The 26,313-nt window shown below is 37.8% G+C and overlaps 1 protein-coding gene across 4 annotated transcripts in view; it reads right to left on the bottom strand.

Annotated features, from left to right (window-relative positions):
• The window catches only part of ARHGAP24 (Rho GTPase activating protein 24), a 568,165-nt gene that overhangs the window by 29,999 nt on the left and 511,853 nt on the right, over positions 1-26,313 (bottom strand). For all 4 annotated transcript variants that reach the window (XM_005681855.3, XM_005681859.3, XM_005681858.3 and 1 more), the window contains one exon: positions 18,301-18,508. In XM_005681855.3, coding sequence (XP_005681912.1) covers positions 18,301-18,508 — 208 coding nt within the window. The remainder of the gene's footprint in view (positions 1-18,300; positions 18,509-26,313) is intronic.

Genomic DNA, 26,313 nt, shown 5'->3' with positions numbered 1-26,313 from the left:
TGGAGAAACAGTGGAAACATTGTCAGATTTTATTTTTTTGGGCTCCACAATCACTTCAGATGGTGACTGCAGCCATGAAATTAAAAGATGCCTTTCCCTCCTGGCCTGAAGAGTTTCTATTGAAAGATCAGCTGTTATCCTAATGGGAATCCCCTTGTGTGTTATTTGTTGTTTTTCCCTTGCTGCTTTTAATATTTGTTCTTTGTGTTTGATCTTTGTTAATTTGATTAATATGTGTCTTGGGGTGTTTCGCCTTGGGTTTATCCTATTTGGAACTCTCTGTGTTTCTTGGACTTGGGTGATTATTTCCTTCCCCATTTTAGGGAAGTTTTCAACTATTATCTCCTCAAGGATTTTCTCATGATCTTTCTTTCTGTCTTCTTCTTCTGGGACTCCTATAATTCGAATGTTGGAGCGTTTCATATTGTCCTGGAGGTCTCTGAGATTGTCCTCATTTCTTATAATTCGTTGTTCTTGTTTCCTCTCTGATTCATTTATTTCTACCATTCTATCTTCTATTTCACTAATCCTATCTTCTGCCTCCGTTATTCTACTTATTGTTGCCTCCAGAGTGTTTCTGATCTCATTTATTGCATTATTCATTATATTTTGACTCTTTTTTATTTCTTCTAGGTCCTTGTTAAACCTTTCATGCATCTTCTCAATCCTTGTCTCTAGCCTATTTATCTGTGATTCCATTTTGATTTCAAGATTTTGGATCATTTTCACTATCAATATTCGGAATTCCTTCTCCGGTAGATTCCCTGCTTCTTCCACTTTTGTTTGGTTTGGTGGGCAACTCTCCTGTTCCTTTACCTGCTGTGTATTCCTCTGTCTCTTCATCTTGGTTATATTGCTGCGTTTGGGGTGGCCTTTTTATATTCTGGGAATTTGTGGAGTTCTCTTTATTATGGAGCTTCCTCACTTTGGGTGGGGTTCTATCAGTGGCTTGTCAAGGTTTCCTGGTTAGGGAGGCTTGTGTTGGAGTTTTGGTGGGTGGAGCTGGGTTTCTTCTCTCTGGAGTGCAATGGAGTGACCCGTAATGGGTTACGAGACATCAAAGGTTTTGGGATAATTTTGAGCTGCCTGTATATTGAAGCTCAGGGGAGTGTTCCTGTGTTGCTGGAGAATTTGCGCGGTATGTCTTGTTTTGGAATTTGTTGGCCCTTGGGTGGAACTTGGTTTCGGTGTAGGTATGAAGGCATTAGATGGGCTCCTATTGCTTAATGTTCCCTGAATTCAAGAGTTCTCTAATGTTTTCAGGCTTTGGATTTAAGCCTCCTGCTTCTGGTTTTCAGTTTTATTTTTACAGTAGCCTCTAGACTTCTCCATCTATACAGCACCGATGATAAAACATCTAGGTTAAAGATGAAAAGTAAAGCCACAGTCATCAAGACAGTATGGTACTGGCACAAAGACAGACATATAGATCAATGGAACAAAATAGAAAGCCCAGAGATAAATCCACACACATATGGACACCTTATCTTTGACAAAGGAGGCAAGAATATACAATGAAGTAAAGACAATCTCTTTAACAAGTGGTGCTGGGAAAACTGGTCAACCACTTGTAAAAGAATGAAACTAGATCACTTTCTATCACCGTACACAAAAATAAACTCAAAATGGATTAAAGATCTAAATGTAAGATCAGAAACTATAAAACTCCTAGAGGAGAACATAGGCAAAACACTCTCCGACATAAATCACAGCAGGATCCTCTATGATCCACCTCCCAGAATTCTGGAAATAAAAGCAAAAATAAACAAATGGGATCTAATTAAAATTAAAAGCTTCTGTACAACAAAGGAAAATATAAGCAAGGTGAAAAGACAGCCTTCTGAATGGGAGAAAATAATAGCAAATGAAGCAACTGACAAACAACTAATCTCAAAAATATACAAGCAACTTATGCAGCTCAATTCCAGAAAAATAAATGACCCAATCAAAAAATGGGCCAAAGAACTAAATAGACATTTCTCCAAAGAAGACATACGGATGGCTAACAAACACATGAAAAGATGCTCAACATCACTCATTATTAGAGAAATGCAAATCAAAACCACAATGAGGTACCACTTCACACCAGTCAGAATGGCTGCGATCCAAAAATCTGCAAGCAATAAATGCTGGAGAGGGTGTGGAGAAAAGGGAACCCTCCTACACTGTTGGTGGGAATGCAAACTAGTACAGCCACTATGGAGAACAGTGTGGAGATTCCTTAAAAAATTGCAAATAGAACTACCTTATGACCCAGCAATCCCACTGCTGGGCATACACACTGAGGAAACCAAAATTGAAAGAGACATATGTACCCCAATGTTCATCGCAGCACTGTTTATAATAGCCAGGACATGGAAACAACCTAGATGTCCATCAGCAGATGAATGGATAACAAAGCTGTGGTACATATACACAATGGAGTATTACTCAGCCATTAAAAAGAATTCATTTGAATCAGTTCTGATGAGATGGGTGAAACTGGAGCCAATTATACAGAGTGAAGTAAGCCAGAAAGAAAAACACCAATACAGTATACTAACACATATATATGGAATTTAGGAAGATGGCAATGACGACCCTGTATGCAAGACAGGAAAAAAGACACAGATGTGTATACCAGACTTTTGGACTCAGAGGGAGAGGGAGAGGGTGGGATGATTTGGGAGAATGGGAATTCTAACATGTATACTGTCATGTAAGAATTGAATCGCCACTCCATGTCTGACGTAGGGTGCAGCTTGCTTGGGGCTGGTGCATGGGGATGACCCAGAGAGATGCTGTGGGGAGGGAGGTGGGAGGGGGGTTCATGTTTGGGAACGCATGTAAGAATTAAAGATTTTAAAATTAAAAAAAAAAAATTTAAAAAAAAAATAAATAAAATTAAAAATAAATAAATAAATAAATAAAAGATGCTTACTCCTTGGAAGGAAAGTTAAGACCAACCTAGACAGCATATTAAAAAGCAGAGACATTACTTTGCCAGCAAAGGTCTGTCTACTTAAGGCTATGGTTTTTCCAGTGGTCATGTATGGATGTGAGAGTTGGGACTATAAAGAAAGCTGAGCACCGAAGAATTGATGCTTTTGAACTGTGGTGTTGGATAAGACTCTTGAGAGTCCCTTGGACTGCAAGGAGATCCAACCTAAAGGAGTCCATCCTAAAGGAGATCAGTCCTGGGTGTTCATTGGAAGGACTGATGTTGAAGCTGAAACTCCAATACTTTGGCCACCTGATGTGAAGAGCTGACTCATTTGAAAAGACCGGGATGCTTAGAAAGATTGAAGGCGGGAGGAGAATGGGATGACAGAGGATGAGATGGTTGGATGGCATCACTGACTCAATGGACATGAGTTTGAGTAAATTCTGGGAGTTGGTGATGGACAGGGAGGCCTGGCGTGCTGCAGTCCATGAGGTCGCAAAGAGTCGGACATGACTGAGCGATTGAACTGAACTGAACTAAAGTACACTATGATTATGTAATTATCTAGTGAGATGTGAATGATGATCTTTCACATTTTTTGTTTAAAATGAGGTATGCCATCTTTCCTAACATTTGACTCCTCATGTACAGACATGAAGTATTCTTTCATAGAGGGTTTATACAACTCTACCAGCGTTCATATCTTGACATTAGTAACTGTATGTACCTGAGACTGTCACATAGCTCCTGCTGGCTTCAATTGTACCCAGCACTTGAAACATTATGAGCTGTAATTTCAGTTTCATGTGGTCTTCGAAATCCTGGCAAACAGTTAATGAACGTGGCTTAGCTAAGACAGAGAAGTTACAGCTGTATTTAGTTACTTTACAATTTTGTGTTGTCTGCCTACATATTTTTCCCTTTACTAAACTCCACAGATGGAATTTCAGGAGAAACAAAGGAAATGTCATCATCATTATACATTCAACAATTAATCTTTTTTTTTTTTTCTGAGAGATTTCAGATTATGCAACCAAGAATGTTCCAGAGAAGCATTATTGATGTTCTGATGCTGATGGGCATATGCTAAAAATATCTTTTTAAATTCTCCCAACAGCATTTAAAATCCATGTACATAATTTAATATTTTCATTTTTAAATATAAAAACCAGAACTAAGTATCACACATAGTTTTTCTAGTTATTGAAAACTAAATAGCAACCAGTTTCCTTACTATAACTTTTTTTCTTATTAATGTGTCTTCAACACTGACTCTTTGGCATGTTGCTCATTTATTTTTGTAACCATCATAAGTTTGGGAATTTTTGGAGGAGGGGGTGCTGAGTGGCAAGGCATGTGGGATCTCAGTTTCCAACTGTGTTCCAACACATGCACTGGAAGCACAGAAGGTTAACCATTGAACCACCAGGAAAATCAAAATTTTGGAAGATTTTGATTATCTGTCTCTAGGATAAACAATACAGGAGGCAAACATTCTTTTCCAGAATACTTATTTTCTTCTAATAAAGTCCATAATGTAGGGAAAAAAATCTTTGTAAAGATTTACAAAGGAGATGGATAAAGGTTTAGTTTTACATTGCTGAATCTATAATTCATAGTCTTAAAAGGAATTTAAATGGATTTTCTGGTATATCCATGTGACTCTACAAAATCAACCCTGAAAGTGTTCAAATCCACTCAAAACTTGTCCCTCCTTTGGACACTTCAGTGGTCTTTTATTACAACACAAAAGCATTCTCCACATGTGAGCTAAATGATACCATCCCAGTTGGGGCTTCCCAGGTGGCTCAGTGGTAAAGAATTTACCTGCCAATGCAGGAGATGCAGGCTTGATCCCTGGATCAGGAAGATCCCTTGGAGGAGGAAATGGCAACCCACACCAATATTTTTGCCTGGAAAATTCCATGGAGAGCAGAGGCCAACATTACAGTCCATGGGGTTGCAAAGAGTCAGATATGACTGAGTGACTGATCACACACATATATATTGAGGGAAAGAAGAAAAAGTTTTAAAAGAATCCAATTATATACTTATTGCGGATCTCACACTAAAATGTTGTTCAGCTCTTTGTTGGAAAGGATACTTTACTACCACATATACAGTAAATCCCCTATATTACAGCTCTTCGAGTTGTGAACTTTCAAAGATGCAAACACGTATTCCATCCATGTCAGTGTGTGCCTGATAAGTTGTGTTCAACTCTTTGTGACCTCATGGACTGTAACCTGCCAGGCTCTGCTGTCCAAGAATTCTCCAGGCAAAAATATTGGAGAGAGTTGTCACTTCCTCCTCCGGGGGATCTTCCCAACCCAGGGATCAAACACACATTTCTTGCATTGCCAGGCAGATTCTTTACCACTGAGCCACCTTGGAAGCCCAGTGTCAGGCATGACAGAAATCACAGCTTGTCCTCCATTTCCTATTGCTGACAATCCTTCAGCTCTACCATCTCCCACCCGCTTCTCCCTCCCCCAGTCAGTAACTCTTCTTGCCTGTTCACTCAACACCAGTCCCTGTAGGCCAGCTGTTACAGTGTACTACTGAACTTGTCAAGGTACTGTACCATAAGATTAAAAATGTTTTATTTGTGTGTGTGTGTTTTTAAAGTATTATTTGTGTTAAAAGTATTATAAACTTATTACACTATAGTACAGTATTTGTGTTAGTTGGGTACCTAGGCTAGGGCAGGAGGAGAAGAGGGTGACAGAGGATGAAATATTTGGATGGCATCATCAACTTAATGGACAAGAGTTTGAACAAACTCCAGGAGATAGTGAAGGACAAAGATTTATTGAATGTCTACATTGTGTCAGACACTGTTGTAGATGTTAGGGGAAAAAAGATGATCAAGAGTCTTAAAATTCTCTACTTTCTTTGAGATCATGTTTTAGTTACACATGCAGAGTTTTGCTTTACAAATATAGATGTTTAAGTGAATATCAACAGTGAGATCCTCATGAGTGTGTATATGTAGGCTTTCAATAGTTCACAGATGTTTACCTTAATTCCCATAATACAATTTTGATTCTTAAGCAATTTTTCAACCATTTCCTTATAATAAATTATCAAGATAATCAGAAAATAAAAAACCATATGCCTTCTAAGATGTATTTAAGAATGGCTCATACGCATATAAAATGATGCACAGAATCAGTGTCATCAAGGAAATGCAAACTGCAACAATGAGATACCATTCCACATTCACTAGAATGTCTAGGATAAAAAAATGAAACACTCATACATTGCTAGTAGAAATAGAAAATGTTACAGCCATTTTGGAAAACAGTTTGGCAATTACCCAAATGTTCAATACAGATAAAGCCTAGCAATTTCGCTTGTAGGTGTGCACCAAAGAGAAATGAAAACATGTCCACTCAAAATGTATATTCACAATATTATTTCTAAAAGCCAAAAAAGCAGAAGCAACTGAAATATCTACCAACCGATAAATGAATAAACAAACTGTAGTATATCCACAAACTGAAGTTCTACTCATGAATACAAAGCAACAAACTACTGATATTTGCTGAAATATGGATGAAGTTCAAAAGCATTATGCTCAAGTGAAAAAAGCTGGATGCAAGAGACCATATATTGAATAATTCTATCTATACAAATGTCCAAAAAAGGGAAAATCTATAGAGGCAGAAAGTACATTAGTGACTGCTGGGGAGGAAGGGCTGCTAGGAATAACAATAAAGGGTACAAGAGATGCTATTTGAGTGATGAGAATGTTCTAAAACTGATACATGGTAACAGCTACATAACGTGGGAAATCTGTTATAACGTGCGAAATCTGTTAAAAATCACTGCCTTGAAATGGGCAAATTGTATGATATGTAAAATGTAACTCAATATGTTTATTTCACAAAATATATACCTTTAAGGGATGTACTTTCACCAAACTCCTGCAAGAATATTTGCAATCTGACTTACAAGACACACAAAAACATATTTTCAGAATATAAGACCTTATAGGTATCTTATCTGTTTCAGTAGGAATCGCTATAGAGATTTCAAAACTGAAAAGAAGATATTCTGTATTAAAACACCGAAGAATTCATAGTTAAGCACAATTTCTTTATCTATGTGTTCAGGCATATTACTTTTCCTTGTCACGCATGCATGCTATGATGCTAAGTCACTTCAGTTGTGTCCAACTCTTCGCGACCCCATGGACCACAGCCCGCTAGGCTCCTCTGTCTATGGAATTCTGCAGGCAAGAATACTGGAGTGGATTGCCATGCCCTCCTCCAGGGGATCTTCTTGACCCGGAGATCAAAACTGTGTCTCTTATGTCTCCTGCATTGGCAGGAGGGTTCTTTACCACTTATGCCACCTGGGAAGCCCAAAATGTTAAAACCATCATCATCAATGTCATGATACTCAAATGACAATAAATAAGCTAAGTGCCTTCTTCACATTGTACCATTTATTCCTGGTGGTTTTGTTCCACTTTCATTTATTTTTAAGTGCATGAATACAATTGAGGGGGTTCGTAGGGATTATTTCCATTTTATATACAAGGACACTAGGAATTTGGAGAAGTTAAGTAACTAGTCTCATATTGTTAACATGTGAAGTAAATGGTGCCTGCTTCTCATCAAAGTCTGAATTCTTATTCCACCACTGTTTCTTACAAATAAGTACACAGATGCCAACTGACAGATATGCCACATACTGGGAAAGTTCTTGGTTAATTGGCTATTTTTTTTTTCCCATCACTCAATCAGGTTAGTGGAAATGAGCTTAAATTTATTCAAAATTAAACTGAAAGGAAAGAGAAATTCAGGTCCCCCACTTCAAATGTACTTTAAAAATACATTACCAAGAGAGTAAGCATAATGGAACATGACAGATTTCCAGCTAACAATCTGCCTTACATAAAGTATTTAGTAAGTATTCATTTGAGCAAGTATTTTCCACATATGAAATATTTTCCCTGAAGCTCATTAATTTTTCAGACCTTGGTATGTTTACAAGAGGGTTTCATGAGACTCTTGCAAGTTACACCCATGGTTCAAATTAGATATGAAGCCAAACATTCAAGGAAGTAGGCCTGTCTGTACTGGCAAAGAGTGGACTGTATTTCCCAAAGTATGGTTGTTGTCCAGTCACTAAGTCATGTCAGACTCTGCAACACCGTGGACTGAAACACACCAGGCTTCCCTGTTCTTCATTATCTCCGAGAGTTTGCGCAAACTCCTGTCCATTAAATCCGTGATGCCATCCAACCATCTCATCTTCTGTCACCTCCTTCTCCTCCTACCTTCAGTCTTTCTCAGCATCAGGGTTTTTTCCAATGCCCAGGCTCTTCACATCAGATGGCCAAAGTATTGGAGCTTCAGCTTCAGCATCAGTCCTTCCAATAAATACTCAGGGTTGATTTCCTTTGGGATGGACTGGTTTGATCTCCTGGCAATCCCAAGGGACTCTCAAGAGTCTTCTCTAGCACCACATTCAAAAACATTGGTTCTTTGGTACTCGGCCTTTTTCATGGTCCAATTCTCACATCCATACATGACAATGGGAAAAATCATAGCTATGACTATATAGACCTTTGTTGGCAATGTGATGTCTTTGCTTTTTAATATTCTGTTTAGGTTTGTCTTTTCTTTCAAGGAGCAAGCATCTTTTAATTTCACGGCTGAAGTCATTATCCATAATGATTTTGGAGCCCAAGAAAATAAAATTTGTCACTGTTTCCACTTTTCCCCCATCTATTTGCCATGAAATGAAGGGACCAGAGGCCATGGTCATAGTTTTTTGAATGTTGAGTTTTAAGCCAGCTTTTTCACTCTCCCTTTTCACCCTCATCAAGAGGCACTTCCAAATCAAGTGCCACATGGACAGGACATAGTCCATTTTTGATTTGCTATTCCTGATTATTATATCAAGTAGGAAGTACCAGTTGGGGATGAGAAGTTCTCAAGTGCTTCTGGCACCTGCCAATCTTCACTTTCATCAAATAAACAGAGGTTCCAAGGGTCAGAGTTTTCCCAAAGCAGCTATATTCAGATAGCAATTAATAATATGCTTTGTGGCCATTGAACTTGTACTATATTAACCTTGTATTTGTGGCAAGTGATGCTGCTTTTTAGGGGGAAAAATGTCAAGTTCCTTTTACAATGAAATTGATCAAAAATAAAAACAGTGAAAAAAATTTAAGGAAAAATATCAGAAAATCAAACACAGGTGTTATAAGAATATGGTCAAAGTCAGGATAGTCCTATGTCATTCAACAGACATTTGAAAAGTACTCTAAAACAATGGTTATCAGTCTTGTCAAGCCACCATAATATATAAGAACTGCATCAAAATATAGAAGTGTTAGGAGCTACCACAGCTAAATAGATGCCCAGAACTTTGGAGGACTGACTTCCTTCTGGACTTGGGAAAATCACTCAGTTGCTGAAAATAAGTAGCTAATTTGCCATCTATAACATCAGGGCTTGCCTTAGGTGAATTCCTGAGTCTGTTCTTTGCTTTTCCAACTCTACCTGTTCTTATGCCCTCAAGCTACCATTTTCTTTCTTCACTTTCCACAATCAGGCTCGGCAAGATCTTTGATTTACACTATGATACAAATGCTCTATGTCTGTAGTATGTCATCCAACTCCACAGTGCTTGAGTTTTCACATGGATCGAAATACTGTTGTTCAGTTGCTAAATTACATCTTACTCTTTGTCACATCATGGATTGCAGCACACCAGGCTTTCCTGTCTTTCACTATCTCCTGGAGCTTGCTCAAACTCATGTCCATCAAGTTGGTGATGCCATCCAACCATCTCATCCTCTGTCGTCCCCTTCTCCTGCCCTCAAAATCTTTCCCAGGATCAAAGTCTTTGCCAGTGAGTTGTCTCTTCCCATCACGTGGCCAAAGTATTGGAGATTCAGCTTCAGCATCAGTCCTTTCAATGAATATTCAGGGTTGATTTCTTTTAGGATTGACTGGTTTGAGCTCCTTGCTGTTCAAGCGACTCTCAAGAGTTTTCTTGACATCAAAGCAAAAGCATAGGGATGTACTTTTTAGGCTGTTGTAAAATTTCAGACCCATTTTAGCAGATAGGAAATTTTTTATTTTACACATAAAATGTATTCCCCAGAAAGTAATTTATCTTTCACGACAGTGTAAGTAAGACCTGTTTAGCCGAATCAGAACTAATATACTGCTCCCCGTAGTGCTTGATGTTAACATTTGCCTCAATTTCCTATATTAGAAAACTGAGGCACCTCACTATAAAGAAACAATTTTCCTCCAACCCACACTTCTGCAGCCCACTGTCTGTCTACCATGTCCCAAGTTGTGGTTAGAACATCATGTATATAAGAATGTATATAAAGATTATCTGAGGATTTGCCTGAAATGCAGATTCCTAGGTATCCTCAATCCTTTTAAATCAGAATGAGAGCCACTGGGGTCTGGGCATCTGGACCTTGAGATTTCTCTCTGGGTCATTCTTTTCCAAAATAATGTTTGAGAACCTGTAGTGTATCCTTTTCAAGTTCACTTTTTATAACTCAGGTCAGTAAGGCTAAAAATTATATGGCTACCCAGAGGGTAAAATTAAAATGTGTCTGGTTTTTCTGTCTCCTAAACTTTAGGTTATTTATTTATTTATTTTCATTACATCTGTAGACTTGAAGTTTGTTTAGTGATCCTGAATCAGTCACGAACACAAATGAAAAAACAGAAGAGGAGGAGGGATGAAGGCAGAATGAGCTCAGTATATGGGGGAGGGCAGTTGGGGTACCTCTGACAGCAGCTGTCTTATGGGATTCTTGGACAGAGTGTGTAAAATCGCAGGCTTCTCCAGCCTTCTGTCTTAGCTCTTAAAGGTGGTGTTGTAAGTGTGTAGTTATTTTGTTGCTGAGCAATTAATGCTACAATGTGACACCCACATGGCCATTTTTGACCCTACCTTCCCAGCACTTCCAAACTGCCTCTTCTTTGACAGCTGATACCATCTGGAGAGCTTTGGAAACAAAATAGCGCTTGGCTCCTAATCTGGTTTCACACATTCTGCATTTCATTTTTGTCCCTTCAATGTGGGGAAGTTTAACATAAAATGTTATATTTTGATTTGTTTCACTATGAAACAGAAATAATTAAGAAAAGAATGGTTAGGAACTCCAACATCTGTTGTTTTTTACAGTTGACATAAACTGATTAAATACAAATTCTTTCAGGTCAGTGAAAGTGTCCTTTCTCACAGACTTCCCTTTGGTCAAGGAGTCTGTGGAAATACCCCATTTAAATGTAGGAACAAGTCATTCATACATAAGGTCTCAAACCTGGACCTCAGAACTGGGAAAATAGCATTTGATACCATTAAAGAAGAGCAGAAAGCGCCTGGTCTCATAAAAGCTGGCACGTGCACTTGCAATTTCTAAATTCAAGCAGTCTATGTTCTAAGTTTCTCTTTCTCAAACCATCTTTTTTTTTCTCTTGTAACACAAGATATTTCCTTTCATTCAAATACGAAATATTAACTTCCAAATGGATCCACAGCTTCAAAAGCACAGGCTGATTTATGAACATAGATGCTCAGCAGTGTACGACTGATGTAGGCAAAACACTGAACACAACAACAAAGGAGAATGAGACAAGCCCAAATGATGGTAGGATGAATTGCTATCAGTTCAGCTCGGCCGCACAGTCGTGCCCAACTCTTTGCGACCCCATGGGCTATGAATTATTATATTATCCCTGAAATCGTGTTTATGAAAATTACTTAGTGACATGGAAAGTTTTTTATGATACAGTGTTAGCATGAAAAGGCAAAATGCAAAAACTGTGTGATTCCAGTATTTGTGCGTATATATATATATATGCATTTAGATATATCTTTATTTTTATTCTGTACATATCAACTTATATATATATAAAACAAGATCTCTCTGGGTTGTTCTGTTTTAAAATATTCATCTTTCTTTCTTATATGCTTCTATATTATATACAAAGTGTTATAATTTAAAATGTGATTTTGATAATGTTTATATTAAATTTTAATAGCACTATACTTTTATAAGTATAAAATGTTATTTAAAAAGCTTACTTTAAAACTCAAATTTTTGAGCTTAATATTAGAGCTGTAAGGTGATGGCACCCCACTCCAGTACTCTTGCTTGGAAAATCCCATGGACAGAGGAGCCTGGTAGGCTGCGGTCCATGGGGTCGTGAAGAGTTGGACATGACTGAGCAACTTCCCTTTCACTTTTCACTTTCATGCATTGGAGAAGGAAATGGCAACCCACTCCAGTGTTTTTGCCTGGAGAATCCCAGGGACGGGGGAGCCTAGCGGGCTGCCGTCTATGGGGTCACACAGAGTCAGACACGACTGAAGCGACTTAGCAGCATAGTACTATTAGGCCTTAATATTAAAATTAGAGATGGTCTTTGCAGAATTCCTGTGAGATTTTCTTTCCAGATTTTAATAAAGATAAAGATGAAAGCTAAATCCGGTTGACTCTTTAGCGAGATATAAGCTTTGTTAGAATAAACAGGGGATACTATTTATTCATTCTTATTCTTTAACATATTTCACAAAGGAAAATTTCTGTACTTTGCTTTATATACTAATATCTAGTCAAAACATTGTGCAAGATCTGTATTTTTAAACATATTCTTTTTTAGATCACTTTGATGATGAACACTGGTGAGAATAACTTGAACTAGTAAATGTTCCCAAGCAGTTTGCCTTCACATCCCCCCAAACTGAAACCTGAACTAGGACTTGATCACATGAAATTTTAAACTCAGCCAGTTCACTAAAAAATCTGATGGGCTGAATACTGTACTTGAACACATTTCCAAAAGTAATTCACTCTCCTTGGAAAATTATGGACTATTTATTCCCAAAGAATATAGTTTACAATTGCACTTGGTTATAAACATGTTACTCTTTTTATTTCATGGTCCATGTATCTGGGAACTTTTTTTTTTTAATCAGCAGCAATTTGCATACCTGCCTTCCTATGACTGAGGGACACAAGCTTAACAATTTACTTATCAAAACAAGCATATTCAGATTGCTAGAGTGTGATAACATGATCTCTTTTGATTTTCATCCCTAGCTCCTGATCAGAGCTCCTAAAACCCTTGTAATTTCCTAAATTATAAGAATATAGAAGCATCTTTTGTTATTTTCTTTTTATCCCCGTTTCCTAAAATAGTTCTGGAATGAGGAAAGAGAAAGGAAAAATTCTTCGTTATTCCTACCAAGTTCTTTCAACTGTGTCTGAACTTACTTAAGGCATCCTTGAGAAAGTTCTTAAGGAGGATGAAGGGTGGAGTGGGTGAAGGGTGGTTGCCAGAGAAACCAATCAGGTGAATAGAGGGTTGGAACCTTAGCCCCAGTGATTAATCAGTCATGCCTAGGGCAAGAATACTGGAGTGGATTGCCATTTCCTTCTCCAGTGGATCTTCCCAACCCAGGGATTGAACCCATGTCTCTTGAGTCTCCTGCATTGGTAGGTGGATTCTTTACCACTGTGCCACCTAGGACTGAAATCCCTATGTAACGAAGTCTTCATAAAGATTTCCTCACTGAAGGTGTTCAGAAAACTTCTAGGTTAGTGAACATGTCCAAGTGCGAGGAAGGTGGTATAAGCGGGGAGGGTGTGACTGTTCCAAGCCCCTCTGCCATCCCTGCCCTACGCCTCTCTTTCATCTGTGTTCCTGAACTGTATCCTTTTATCACAAACAAGTAATCTAGTAAATGGGCTGTTTTCCTGAATTCTGTGAGCTCTTCTAGCAAATGATTGAACTTGAGGACTCTCAGATTTATGGCTGGTTGGTCAGAAGTACAGGTGATAACCTGGTGGGACTCATGACTGATGCCTGAAGTGGGTGGGAGGTGGTGAGGCAGTCTTGTGGAAATGAGCCCTTAACCTATGGGGTCTGAGCTAACTCTGGGTAGTTATTGTCAGAACTGATTAACTCATAGGACGGTCAGTGGGTGTCCATCAAGAAATGGAGAATTTGCTTGTTGTGGAAAACCCACACATGTGGTGCCAGAAGTGCTCTGTGAGTAGATTAGTAGAAAATATTAGTTTTCTCTAACAGAGTGATTTTTTTCTTTCTAACATGTAAATAAAATCTTTCCATTAGTTTGTTAAGTGTCTTTCAATGGATTTCCATTTCACTCAGAATAAAAATGACATTTCTTATTATAACCTACTGCATTGTTCAGGATCAACCTCTTTCATCTCATCTCCAAGGACGTCATTGGTAAATATTACCCAAGATACATGGAGGAAATAATACAACCTACATATACTTTTTTCTGAAAATAGAGGTTGAAGGAATACTTTCCAGCTACTTTTGAGACCAGAATTTCTTTGATAACAGAAGTAGTCAAATGCATTACGAGAAAAGAAACTGCTGAGTCAGCAACCATGATGCAGATGGGTTCAAAAATCCTCAGCAAGTTGTTTCCAAGTCAGATACAGCAAAATATTAAGAGTAATACATCACAACCCAACGTGGTTTATTCTAGGAGTGCAAAGATGGCTTAACATTTGAAATCCACCTCATTAACATAATTCAACAGAAGAATCATATAATTTCTACAGTAAATATGGGAAAAGTGGACTTGATAAAATTCAGTTGTCAGTCATTATTAAAACTTAGCAAATCAGAAATAAAAGAGCATTTTCAAACATGATAAAGGGCAACTACACAGAACTTATAGCTACCATCATGAACAATAGCAAAAAACTAACAACTTCTCTCTCTATATAAGAAACATGTTCACTCACCATTCTAGTAGAATAGTTTTTAGCAAGGACAAAAAGTCAAGAAAAAGGAATGCAAAGCATATCAAAAAAGAATAAATAAAATTCTCATTATCTATAGTCAATAAGGTCATGTATAGAGAAAATACTAAGATCTAAAAAAAAAAATCCTCTAGCATTTATAAATAAATTTGTCAAGTTTGTAGGAAAAAAACTCTCTATAAAAATCATATTTATATAATCTAGCAGAAGAAATTAGAAAATTAAACATAAAAAGCAATGGTATATATCAGAGCATTAAGGATGAATGTAACAAAATAGAGCAAAATCTTACAGTGAAAATTACAAACTACTGCTGAAATACGAAAAGTCCTAATGATACATTGGCCTATGTATGGCTATGTTCAAGGATTAGAAGATTTCATATTTTTACACTGTCATTTTTCTCCTAATTGATTTCTAGAGTAATGAAATATCTATCAAAATCATACAGGCATTTTTTTTTTGTAAAAATTGACAAACTTACACTAAATTTTTTAGAGATATGCTAATGTTCTAGAATATACAAAGCAGTCTTGTAAAGAACAAAGTTGGGGAACTTACTCCACTTTATTTCTAGATTTTAAAGCTATAGTGATTTTCTCTTAAAATAACATCCCACAAATTCTTCCTTTCCTGAACATGTGTGCCCCTTCTGTCCACTCTGGAGTTTATTTCCCTTCCCTGAAATCTAGGCTGCCCCTGTTTCGTGACTTGCTTTGACCAATGTGGTGCTTATAAGCTTCCATATTTGCTCTCTTAGAAGCCTGAGCCATATTTCACTGAGTCTGATTAATCTGATAGAGATAAAAGTTGCATGAAGAGACACTCTACTGGATGTGAGACTTCAAAGAGAGAGAGAGGACCACGCAGCCTCCAGCAATCTTCTGTGTACGCTAAGTTGCTTCAGTCGTTTCTGACTCTTTGAGACCCCATGGACTGTAGCCCTCCCAGCTCCTCTGTCCATAGGATTCTCTGGGCAAGAATATTGGAGTGGGTTGCCATGACCTCCTCCAGGGGATCTTCCCTACCCAGGGACTGAACCCATGTCTCTTATGTCTGCTGTGTTGGCAGGAGGGTTCTTAACCACTGGCGCCACCTTGGAAGCCCAGCTAGCTTAGTCATCTCAGATAATGCTCCAGACATGTGAATGATGCCTTCTTACATCCTTCAGACTTAACTGATCTATATTAACCAAGACCACATGTTGGAGAAATGAGCACATCTTCATCAAGTCCTGCCTGAATTGCTGATTTACGAACAAGTGATTGGTTGTTCTTGCTGATGCCACAAAATTTTGGGGTCAGTTCATATACCAGGGTAGAAATCTGACTGAGCAAATGAATGACACTCCTTTTTCTCAAAGAAGGCTAGTAACATCATCATATCATGCCTTATGCTGAAATATTCTCTATAAGTCTCTTCTACATATTTTCCAGGGAACAGGCGGTTTCTGTAGATACACTTCAGAAATTAGAAGATAAGGACATTTTTGTGCAGCATGAAATTAACTGAAAGACCTTTCGGATTAAATTTCTGATTCTAAAAGTTAAGGTTTACTGAATTTATAGTATAGAAAAGAGGAGTACATTCCTCATCATTACACAAAATTAATGTTTATCTTTTTTACATTTTCTTTAGTCTCAGTGCATTGATGCATTTTATGAAAAAATGCATTTTTTGCAATTGGGATCATATTTTACATAAAGTTTATTGTTAGCCTATAGTTATCAGGAAATAATTGCTTACAGGGTGCATCTCTTCTTACAAGTACCCTAAGACATAAAATAGACCCTTATTCTCAGATTTAGCAAAGATCTGTTATCAGAAACAAACTTCAGATACTTAGGAGAATTTTTAATAAATACACTTTACTATTAAGGTCATCTGCATGTACTGAGATCATTACATAAATACAAAGAAAAAGGTCATTGAAATTTATCAATGTCACATGAAGTTCATTGTACAGAATATTGTTTTCTCATAATGTGTTATTTTATATGAGAATCCCACTGATAAACTTTTTTCTAATTTTAGCACAAAACTTTACATTTCTCCTAGATGAACCATTGTTTATATATTCTAAACAGGCCTGAACTATGGAACCACTGAACTTTGGTTTTTTTCAAAGTATAGACTAAGACATGAGGCTCCCCCACCAAAAGTATATCTGCATTTTTGAAATGTATTCTCTGACCTTAGTTTTGAATTCATTTCCTTACCTCTCCATTTAATTTTCTATCAGGGAGGATTTATGAATCTTTATAAACTGTGATACTTTTTGTAAAATTAATTTACCTGTCTTATTTTTCCATTTATCATTATATAATTAGCATTTTCTAAACATTTCAATAACTAAGCAACATTTTAGTATAGTAATCACATTACAGCTAGAGAGAATAGATTGGTGTTCATCCTTCAGTATTATAGAAATTGTAAGAAACAACTCTGCACTTCAATTTTTTTACAAATTTGTTTTTTTTCTAGGATTAGGCTTTCCTTAAGGGGTCTTGAAATATATTACCAAATTTCTTTAGAAAGATTACAATGATCTCTACTCTAATGATGAGGGTGCCTACCTCAGCACACCTTGCAATCACTGAGTAGTATTATTGTTCAGGATTTTGTTAATGTGACCAGTAAAAGGATATCAAATGAGTTAACATGATTTATTATTATTATTATTAGCAAAAACCCATACTCTCAATGATGCTCCCCTTACCTTGTATCAAGTATTCAAGAGTCTTTTGGTCTATTTGTTCTATAGACCTGTGTCTATCCATGTGATAATTCTACACTTTCAAAGAGAAAGTATACTACACGATTACCTCTAATAGTGAGAAAAGTCACAATATAAATGTTCAACATTACTGAAGTAGTTATATGTGACATAGCTGCAGAGTGAAACGATTATTAAAAATTATGCTTACAGAGTTTGCCAATGATCAGATGTTAAATTAGAATATGTTGGCATAAGGGCATTTCTCAACTATTGATATGAAAAGAAAAACTTGTTTCTGTTGAATTTTAAAAAATGAAGAGGTGATTAACAAAATAATTTCAGTGTTCAACTCAATTAGTGGAGTTATGGGTGTTTTATGCATTCTTCGCTATAACATTCATTGTTTTCTAAATTGTACCAAGCTATATACTTTTCCTTGCTTCCTTGCAAATCTATTCTAGATTAGGGTGGGGCTATATATTTAAGACACAATGCTTTTAATTACATCGTCAATATCCCAAGCTGTTGATCAACACTTTAAATATTCTTTATCTGAAAGAATTCAAAGAAATATCAAACAAGAAAAGACTGCTATTTTAAAAACTCACTTTTCCAATGTGAAAGTTTAATATTTGATTTGAGATCAAAGGAAAAGAATAAATAATAATGTTTTAAGAGGGGAAAAGCATAGCAGAGAAAGACACCTAATACCACATATCCATCTTTGTGAGGCCATATAATTCATCTTCTAAACTGTGAGGATATCAATTCAAGTTACACCATTTCAGCTCACAGCAACCTTTCAGATTAGTTAGTGTCTCAGTGAAGGATGATTAGTAAAATCTTGAAATCTACCTGTCAAATGACGGCTTCTCTCCACAGTCAAAAGCATCCTGCAGTTCCTTCACGAGGTTAGCCTGGCCTGGCAGTCGGAAGAGACCCTCTTCCTTCAGCCCCCTTTGTCGGATGAAGTCCACACACTGCTCCACCAACATTGGAGCCAGGCGGTTCCCATATCTCTTCTCATAGCGAACAGTATCTTCCAATTTCTGTCCAAAAATGCCTGGAGAAATAAAGGATCACAATGAATTAGAGAAATTCATCTGTTCCTACTACATAAGTTTAAGCAGCCCTGGGAGATAGTGAAGGACAGGGAGACCTGGCTCTCTGCAGTCTATAGGGTGGCAAAGAGTTGGACATCACTCAGAGACTGAACAACAACTGCTACTACTCCTTTGTTCTAACTGCTGGACCACAAGAGAATTCCCCTCTCTTCACTTGTTTTCTTTTTCTTTTTTTAAATAAAAGGGCACCTTTTGTTTTCAATCAAGTGACGATGCCATGATTATAATCAAGGTGATAAACCATGAAAAGAGACGCACAGAATTTTCACCCATATAAAATATTTCAGACAGTGTCTGCTCTTTAAAATCTTAAACTATTAATTTACTGGAAAGAAAAAAAAATTGAATTATGAAGCTCTGTGTTCCAAAAGTGAGGAGACAGGGTCATGGTGGTTTTTCCTAACAGGAATGAGTATCTGATTACATATTGTCTAGAATTAGCAGCACATGGGGGTAATAAAAATCAAAACCATTTTGACCAGTTTTATTCATTATTTTTAAATACTTACAAATGATGCATTTCTTTGTGCGTGCATTTGGGGCTGAATATCCCCACTCTTAATCCTTGGTACCCCACTGATTAAGAAACAATGCCTCAAAAATATACTAATATGAGTTGGAACTTGGAAAAATAACCAACCAATGAGAACAGAGGAAGAAAAGGAGCCAAAGCAAATATGATTCCAATGTTCCCAGATGGGATGAATATTACTGAAAGGTTTTAATGGCCTAATGAGTTTCATAAAAGGGGAAGAAAAATTAGTTGTGCATGTTGAAACTATGTAAGACTCCGGAATGTTTGGAGAATTATTTCAAAACCGTTAAGTTTAGGATTTAACAATAAGAACATATGCTTTACTTCTCTATCAGTAAAATAATTTATGTATGGATTCAGTAAAGTAAAACCATCACATTCCATGCAATAAACACTTGCTACCAAAGAGAATATTCTTAGCCTAGGCAGAAAGAAAAACACAATGAATGAAACTATTCTCCACCTGGTATCAAGTTTAGCACTAACAGATTCCTTTTAGGAAAAAGGGTTGAATGATCTGATATTAATATTTAAGTGCATATAAAACAATTGGAAATTAGCTGAGTTTGTAGACTTTACAACAAGAAGTTTCTCGATAATGGTATGTTAAACTTGGAATCCCTGATCTCTGGGTTTTCTGTTGTCTGATACTTTATGAAGTGGTGATAATGATTTGAAACTCTTTTAGTATTTTAATAACAAAGCTTAAAAATTGATTATGAATGAAGAACACTGACTCTTTCTCTATGGAGCTCTTTCATGCTTTCTTGCTTGGAATGTTTGGATTCTATCCCAAATTAAGGAGATAGCCTTTCAGAGGCACTTATAAATTAAATTAAAAAAAATGTTAACATTAGGGAATAAATCTTCTCTATCTGATTTTTCACTTTTTTTTTTTTTTTGGACTGACACATTATTAACACATAAGGTATCTCCCTAAATCCAGCAGAAAATCTATTAAAGATGTTCCAGTTCAACCTCAATGTGTGCTACAAATGAGAACCAAACTTCCAAGATTTAGCTTTACACAGTAATGAAAAACAGTCAAGCATGCTTTTCTGATCAGGATTCCTTTATTCCCCCAAAACTCAGGGAGGTGATAAAGGATACAGTAAGTTTTGCTTTAGATGGGTTTTCTGGTTTTCTTTTTCTCCCCCTGTTACACATAGGCTTGCCTGTATGATAAGAATTTTCTTAAGTAGAGCAACAAACTAAAAGCCAAGACCCCCAACATTCATTCATGCATTAAGTACCTAACATGCACTAAGTTGTTGTTATGTATTCTCTTATTTCCATAATACATATACATGGTAGCTATATCATACCTGATGAAACTGAGAGAGATTAAATACATAAGGTTAGTTACACAGCCGGAGAAGACAATGGCACCCCACTCCAGCACTCTTGCCTGGAAAATCCCATGGATGAAGGAGCCTGGTAGGATGCAGTCCAGGGGGTCACGAAGAGTTGGACACGACTGAGCGACTTCACTTTCACTTTTCGCTTTCATGCATTGGAGAAGGAAATGGCAACCCACTCCAGTGTTCTTGCCTGGAGAATCCCAGGAATGCGGAGCCTGGTGGGCTGCCGTCTATGGGGTCGCACAGAGCCGGACACGACTGAAGCGACTTAGCAGCAGCAGCAGCAGCAGTTACACAGCACCAAGTCGCAGAATGGAAATCCTTATCTAGACTTAGCCTTACAAATCTTTGCTTGTCTCTGAATACTTGTCCTCTTCCTCTTTATTTAACCCAATTATCATTTTCTAGTAATTTAAAATATTAATAAATTCTAAAAGTGAAGAAAACAGCCTATCTTTTCTGTGCTCTGAAATATGGTAATAGCTAGGCTGTATTTATGTATGCCAGGCATGGGTACAAGCAGTTTATCTGCACTTCTGTTACTTAAAACTCACAGCATTCTAGGAGGTAGGCACCACCATTTTACTAAGGAGGAGGCTAAGCACAGAACAATTAAGTAACTTGCTGAATGTCACAAGGTAAAAGGTAGAACCAGGATTTGATCAAGGCTGTTGCATTTCAGAGGGACTGTGTGGGCAAAAAGGATAAAAACTGAGTTACAGAGGAAGAGCCAACTCATCAGGAAAAGACCGTGATGCTTAAAAAGATGTAGGGTAGGAGGAGAAGGAGGGCAGAGGATGAGATGGTTGGATGGCATCACCGAATCAATGGATATGAATTTGAACAAACTTCGGGAGACGGTGAAGAACAGGGAAGCCTGGAGTGTTGTAGTCCATGGGGTCACAAAGAGTTGGACATGACTTAGTGACTGATCAACAATAGAGGAAGTAACCTGCCTTTTACTAGTTTTCTGGCCTCAATACCTGTCATCATATTAAGGGTGGGGGAGGAGATTTCTGTTGAGAAAATGAAAATCTGGGGGAAAGGTGGAAGAAAGGAGAAGGAAAAATTCAGCATCCTGGCCAGCAAAATGATTTCCTTAATATAAAGAGCTATACCTATTTAGCAACAAAATATGTAAAAGAGTTTTAGAATGTAGACAATATGTACACATGCTTAGAATAAAAACAGTAATTTTCTGCTGTTTATCCGGTCTTGAAAAGCATTAGGTAACGATTAGTTGTATAACCCCCAGTCTGTAGCATTAGAAATAGAATGTTCCAAAGGTCTCTGACTTACAAAGGTAGATGGTGAATCAACTTCTGTATAAGAATTTTTTGTTTTTGGTGTGGAAGCCAGGGAGAAATTGTGTGCTTAGTCACTCACTCATGTACGACTCTTTGCGAGTCATGGACTGTAGCCTGCCAGGCCATTTGTCCATGGAGATTCTCCAGGCCAGAATACTGGAGTAGGTTGCCATGCCCTTCTCCAGGGGATCTGCCCAACCCAGGGATGGAACTCAAGTCTCCCTCATTGCAGGTGGATTCTTTACCATATGAACCACCAAAGAAGCACAGGGGAAAACTGGAGTTGCAGAAACAGAGAATGGAGCTAAGGGCACAGGTAGAGAGCGAAAGGGAAGGAGCAATGAATGGACAGATTGGGACTGACGTATATACACAACCATATCTAAAATAGACAGCTAGCGGGACCCTCGGAGAAGGTGACGGCACCCCACTCCAGTACTCTTGCCTGGAAAATCCCGTGGATGGAGGAGCCTGGTAGGCTGCAGTCCATGGGGTCGCTAAGAGTCGGACACGACTGAGCGACTTCACTTTCACTTTTCACTTTCATGCACTGGAGAAGGAAATGGCAACCCACTCCAGTGTTCTTGCCTGGAGAATCCCAGGGATGGCGGAGCCTGGTGGGCTGCCATCTATGGGGTCGCACAGAGTCAGACACAACTAAAGCAACTTAGCAGCAGCAGCAGCAGCAGTGGGAACCTGCTGTATAGCAAAGGGGGCTCAGCTCTGTACTCTGCGGAGACTTAGAGAGGTGAGACTGGGGGTAGGGTGGGAGGGAAGCTCAAGAGGGAGGGGATAAATGTATACATATGGCTGATTCACTTCATTTACAGCAGAAACTAACACAGCATTGTAAAGCAATTATACTCCAACAAAAGAAGCTGCTTTAGCTAGAACTTGAACATTTAAACTTCAAATTTTAAAATTAACAACAACAAAAAAGCACAAAGGTCATGAGCTATCCCCAACTACTAGCATGAAGAAGAGGACACACTGATTAGTAGATTATTAACAAGAATATTCCCTGTAGTGTGAGTCTTGCCAGCAGTTCCAGATATGCCCCTGTAAATTCTCAGAAAGGTTTCACATTCCCTAACAAAAGCATCCTTGGAATTTCTGGGTGACAACAGCACGTTATGCGTATTTCCCCCTGAAGTACATTGATGGTGTCATAAAGCATCATTCAGGACGTGACTTTCTACTAGACTAAGAAAGTAAATCACACAGGTGATTTTATTATATCTCTGGGAGGCTGTTTGAGCTGGAGGGAGACCCGGAGAGGAAAAAAAATATGAAAATCTAAATAGCTTCAGGATTTGTGAGGTTCTTCCTTTACATGTAAATTATATACTCCATAGCTAGAGGCAGCCTGTGGCATTACTGAATGTGATCAGAAAAGTATATTCAAATTCTACTTATTGCATAAATAAGTAAATAAAATACAAAGCCAAACATCTCTGGACTCCTCATGCTTTGTAATTATTCAGTTTGTTCCTTGAATCTGAACCAAGTATAACACTGGCTCCATTTTATCACTTCCTGCCTTCTTGCTGATCTGTTACAATATGGCGTCTGACACCCTCATTTCACTAAAAGAGCTTTCAGAATAATTACCAATAACTATCTAGTTGCAAAATCATTGACAGATTTATTTTTTGCAGTACTTTATGGTTCACTCCCTTTAAAACCATCAATCTCACTCTTACTGATACTTCTCACATCTTATGTAATTCTTGCCTTCCAGAACATTCTTTTCAGTCTCCTTCTTGACTATGCAATCTACTACACCCTTCTTATAAGTTTGCTAGTCCTCTGGATTCTGTCCACAGCTTAGTTTTCACCGCATTTTACACAATTTCTTTGTTGGATTACACTCAACCTCACAGTGTAACAATTGTTCCCAGATTTGTATCTCAATCTGGGCCCCTCTTGCACTGGATTTCCAAGTGTATATTAGACTCCTAAACATGAGTATCTCAAAACATTGGCAAACTCAAAATTTTTAAAACTGTGTGAATTCTTCTTCTTCAAAACCTGTCATACTTCCTATAATCCTGATTTTGGTTCTCAGAACCAGTGATCCCCTCAAACATTTGAAGGGCCATCTGAGAATGGACCTAGATTGCACCTTCCTTCACAACCCTCATTTAATGGCCACATCAGTCCCTTCCAAACTCATTGCCATTAGATCCTGAATACTTCTTAACTGACTTTTATAGAGCCTAGTTCCCAAGTCAGGCAAGTGTTGCCATAGTGATCGTCATAATATTTAAATCAGATCACACCACTTTTTTTGTTTAATTTCTTCCAATGGTACCCACTGGCTAGCCAAGCTCCTTTTCATGAAATGTGTGTGTGCTCAGTCGTGTCCGAGTCTGTACAAACCCATGGGCTGTGGCTCAACAGGATCCTCTGTTAATGGGATTTTTCAGGCAAGAATACTGGAGCAGGTTGCCATTTCATCTTCCAGGGGATCTTTCTGACCCAGGGATGGAACCTGCATCTCCTGCATTGGCAGGTGGATTCTTTACCACTGAGCCACTTGGAAGCCCTTTCATGAAATATAGTCTCTACCGCTTCATCAACAATCCAATCAATAGGCGTTTAGGTAGCACCCTTTCCATGCTGGGTGCTGGGCCATATTCACCCTCATTACTGCTGTTCCCTCAAAAACAACCTACTCAGTAACTATACTGAACTATTTGTTGTTTCCTATGTGTATTATGACTTATTATATCTTTGGGTGTCCTGGTACAACATAAGTCTTATTGTCAAGAGTCAGCCTAGGAAAACTTACGCTGAAAAAGTCAACTCATATAATCTCCTGTGTTAAGTCCTTATAAACATTCCCTCATACCCATCCCAGTCACAAACTTGTTATGTTTCTTTCTTTGATTTCTTAACATATCACTTTCTAATTATTTATTTACATCCTTATCCACATTGGACTAGTTCCCTGCCAGTCAAAAAAGGATTGTTTAAAAAATAAAAAAGGATTATACTTTCACAATTATTATAAGAAGACAATAGTCTACATTTATTACTATTAAAATGATGCTTATACAGTTTATACTACTATTTATTTTATAAACTAAAAGGAAATTTGAGTAAATTTCTTAAGGTTCTGCAGACACAAGGACTGAACTGGGATTTGTGACAGATATGAAGGACTCCAAGGCTCATAGTTCATTCTATCATTGTGTCCTGGTATGAATGTTTGTGTCCCTTTCAAATTTCTATGTTGAAAATCTAATTCCTATGGGAACGACTTTTGGAGGCAGGGCCTTTGAGAGGTGATTAGGTCATGAGTATCACTTCCCCTTGGTGTCTCAGATGGTAAAGAATCTGCCTGCAGTGCAGGAGACCCAGGTTCAATCCCTGGATCGGGAAGATCCCCTGGAGAAGGGCATGACAACCCACTCCACTATTCTTGCCTGGAGAATTCCATGGACAGAGGAGCCTGGTGGGCTACAGTCCATGGGGTCACAAAGAGTCAGACATGACTGAGTTACTAACCCTTTCACCTTTCACCCTAGGTCGTGAGTGAAAAGTTCTCATGAGTGGGATCAGCATTGGGTTGGCCAAAAAGTTAGCTTGAGTTTTGACATAAGATGTTATGAAAGACTTAGATGAACTACTTGGCCAACCCAAGCACCTTTATAAAAAGGACCCCAGAGAGCTTTTTCTTTCTACTCCTTGAGAATGTAACAAGTAGACAGTCTGCAATCCAGAAGAGGGCTCTCATTGGAACCCAGTCATGCTGGCTTTATCTCAGTCTTTGAACCTTCAGAACCATAAGAAATAAATTTCTGTTGTTTAGAAGCCACCCAGGCTGTGGCATTTTGTTATAGCAGCTTGAATGGACTTAGGTACACTCTCTTGTTCTCTGGAACTCAATACCAAAATGGATAAGGATTGCGTGTTCCATTAAACATCTGTGGAATTAATGTAGGCATTAAAACAAAATATTCACCCCCTCAATTAAAGGAAATAAATGAATAACTCCAAGGTAAAATGAAACTTATCAAGACTTCACAGGTTGTGGTACTGATTTCTACAAAAACTTGAAAAGAAAAAAAGTCTTTGTTGATGAAAAAGGTACAAGTTAGCGAATTTCTTGGTCATTACATAAATTTTCTACAATCAACTATTTTTCAGAGTTCCCTGACCCTCCCATTCCATAGATTACCACCAAGTCATATAGAGAATTTGCTTTTACTTATATTTGTGCTTACTGCAACCCTGCTAGCAGAATAAGACTTGGCGTGACCAGGATTATAGTAATTTTCAATTAAAAATGAACATATGCCCATGGTAAATGGACAAATCAAAATAAAAGACATAGTACAGAACTAAAAAGCAAAGTCAGCCAAGGCTTACTTTGGTCTCTCACCAGCAGTTTCCAAGTAGCCAACAAACCTTACATGAAAAGAAACCTTTGAATTCAAGAAGCTCAGAATCTATATAACCACCAATGAATTTGGTAAAAGCTTGACTCTCCTTTTCAGAATGGGGAAGAAGGGAGAAAAATAAAGTCTTGAAAT

Source organism: Capra hircus, chromosome 6, assembly GCF_001704415.2.
Source record: "Capra hircus breed San Clemente chromosome 6, ASM170441v1, whole genome shotgun sequence".
NCBI lineage: Eukaryota > Metazoa > Chordata > Mammalia > Artiodactyla > Bovidae > Capra > Capra hircus.
The sequence above is the reverse complement of the archived record's forward strand: the minus strand, read 5'-3'. Positions and strand labels throughout refer to the sequence as shown.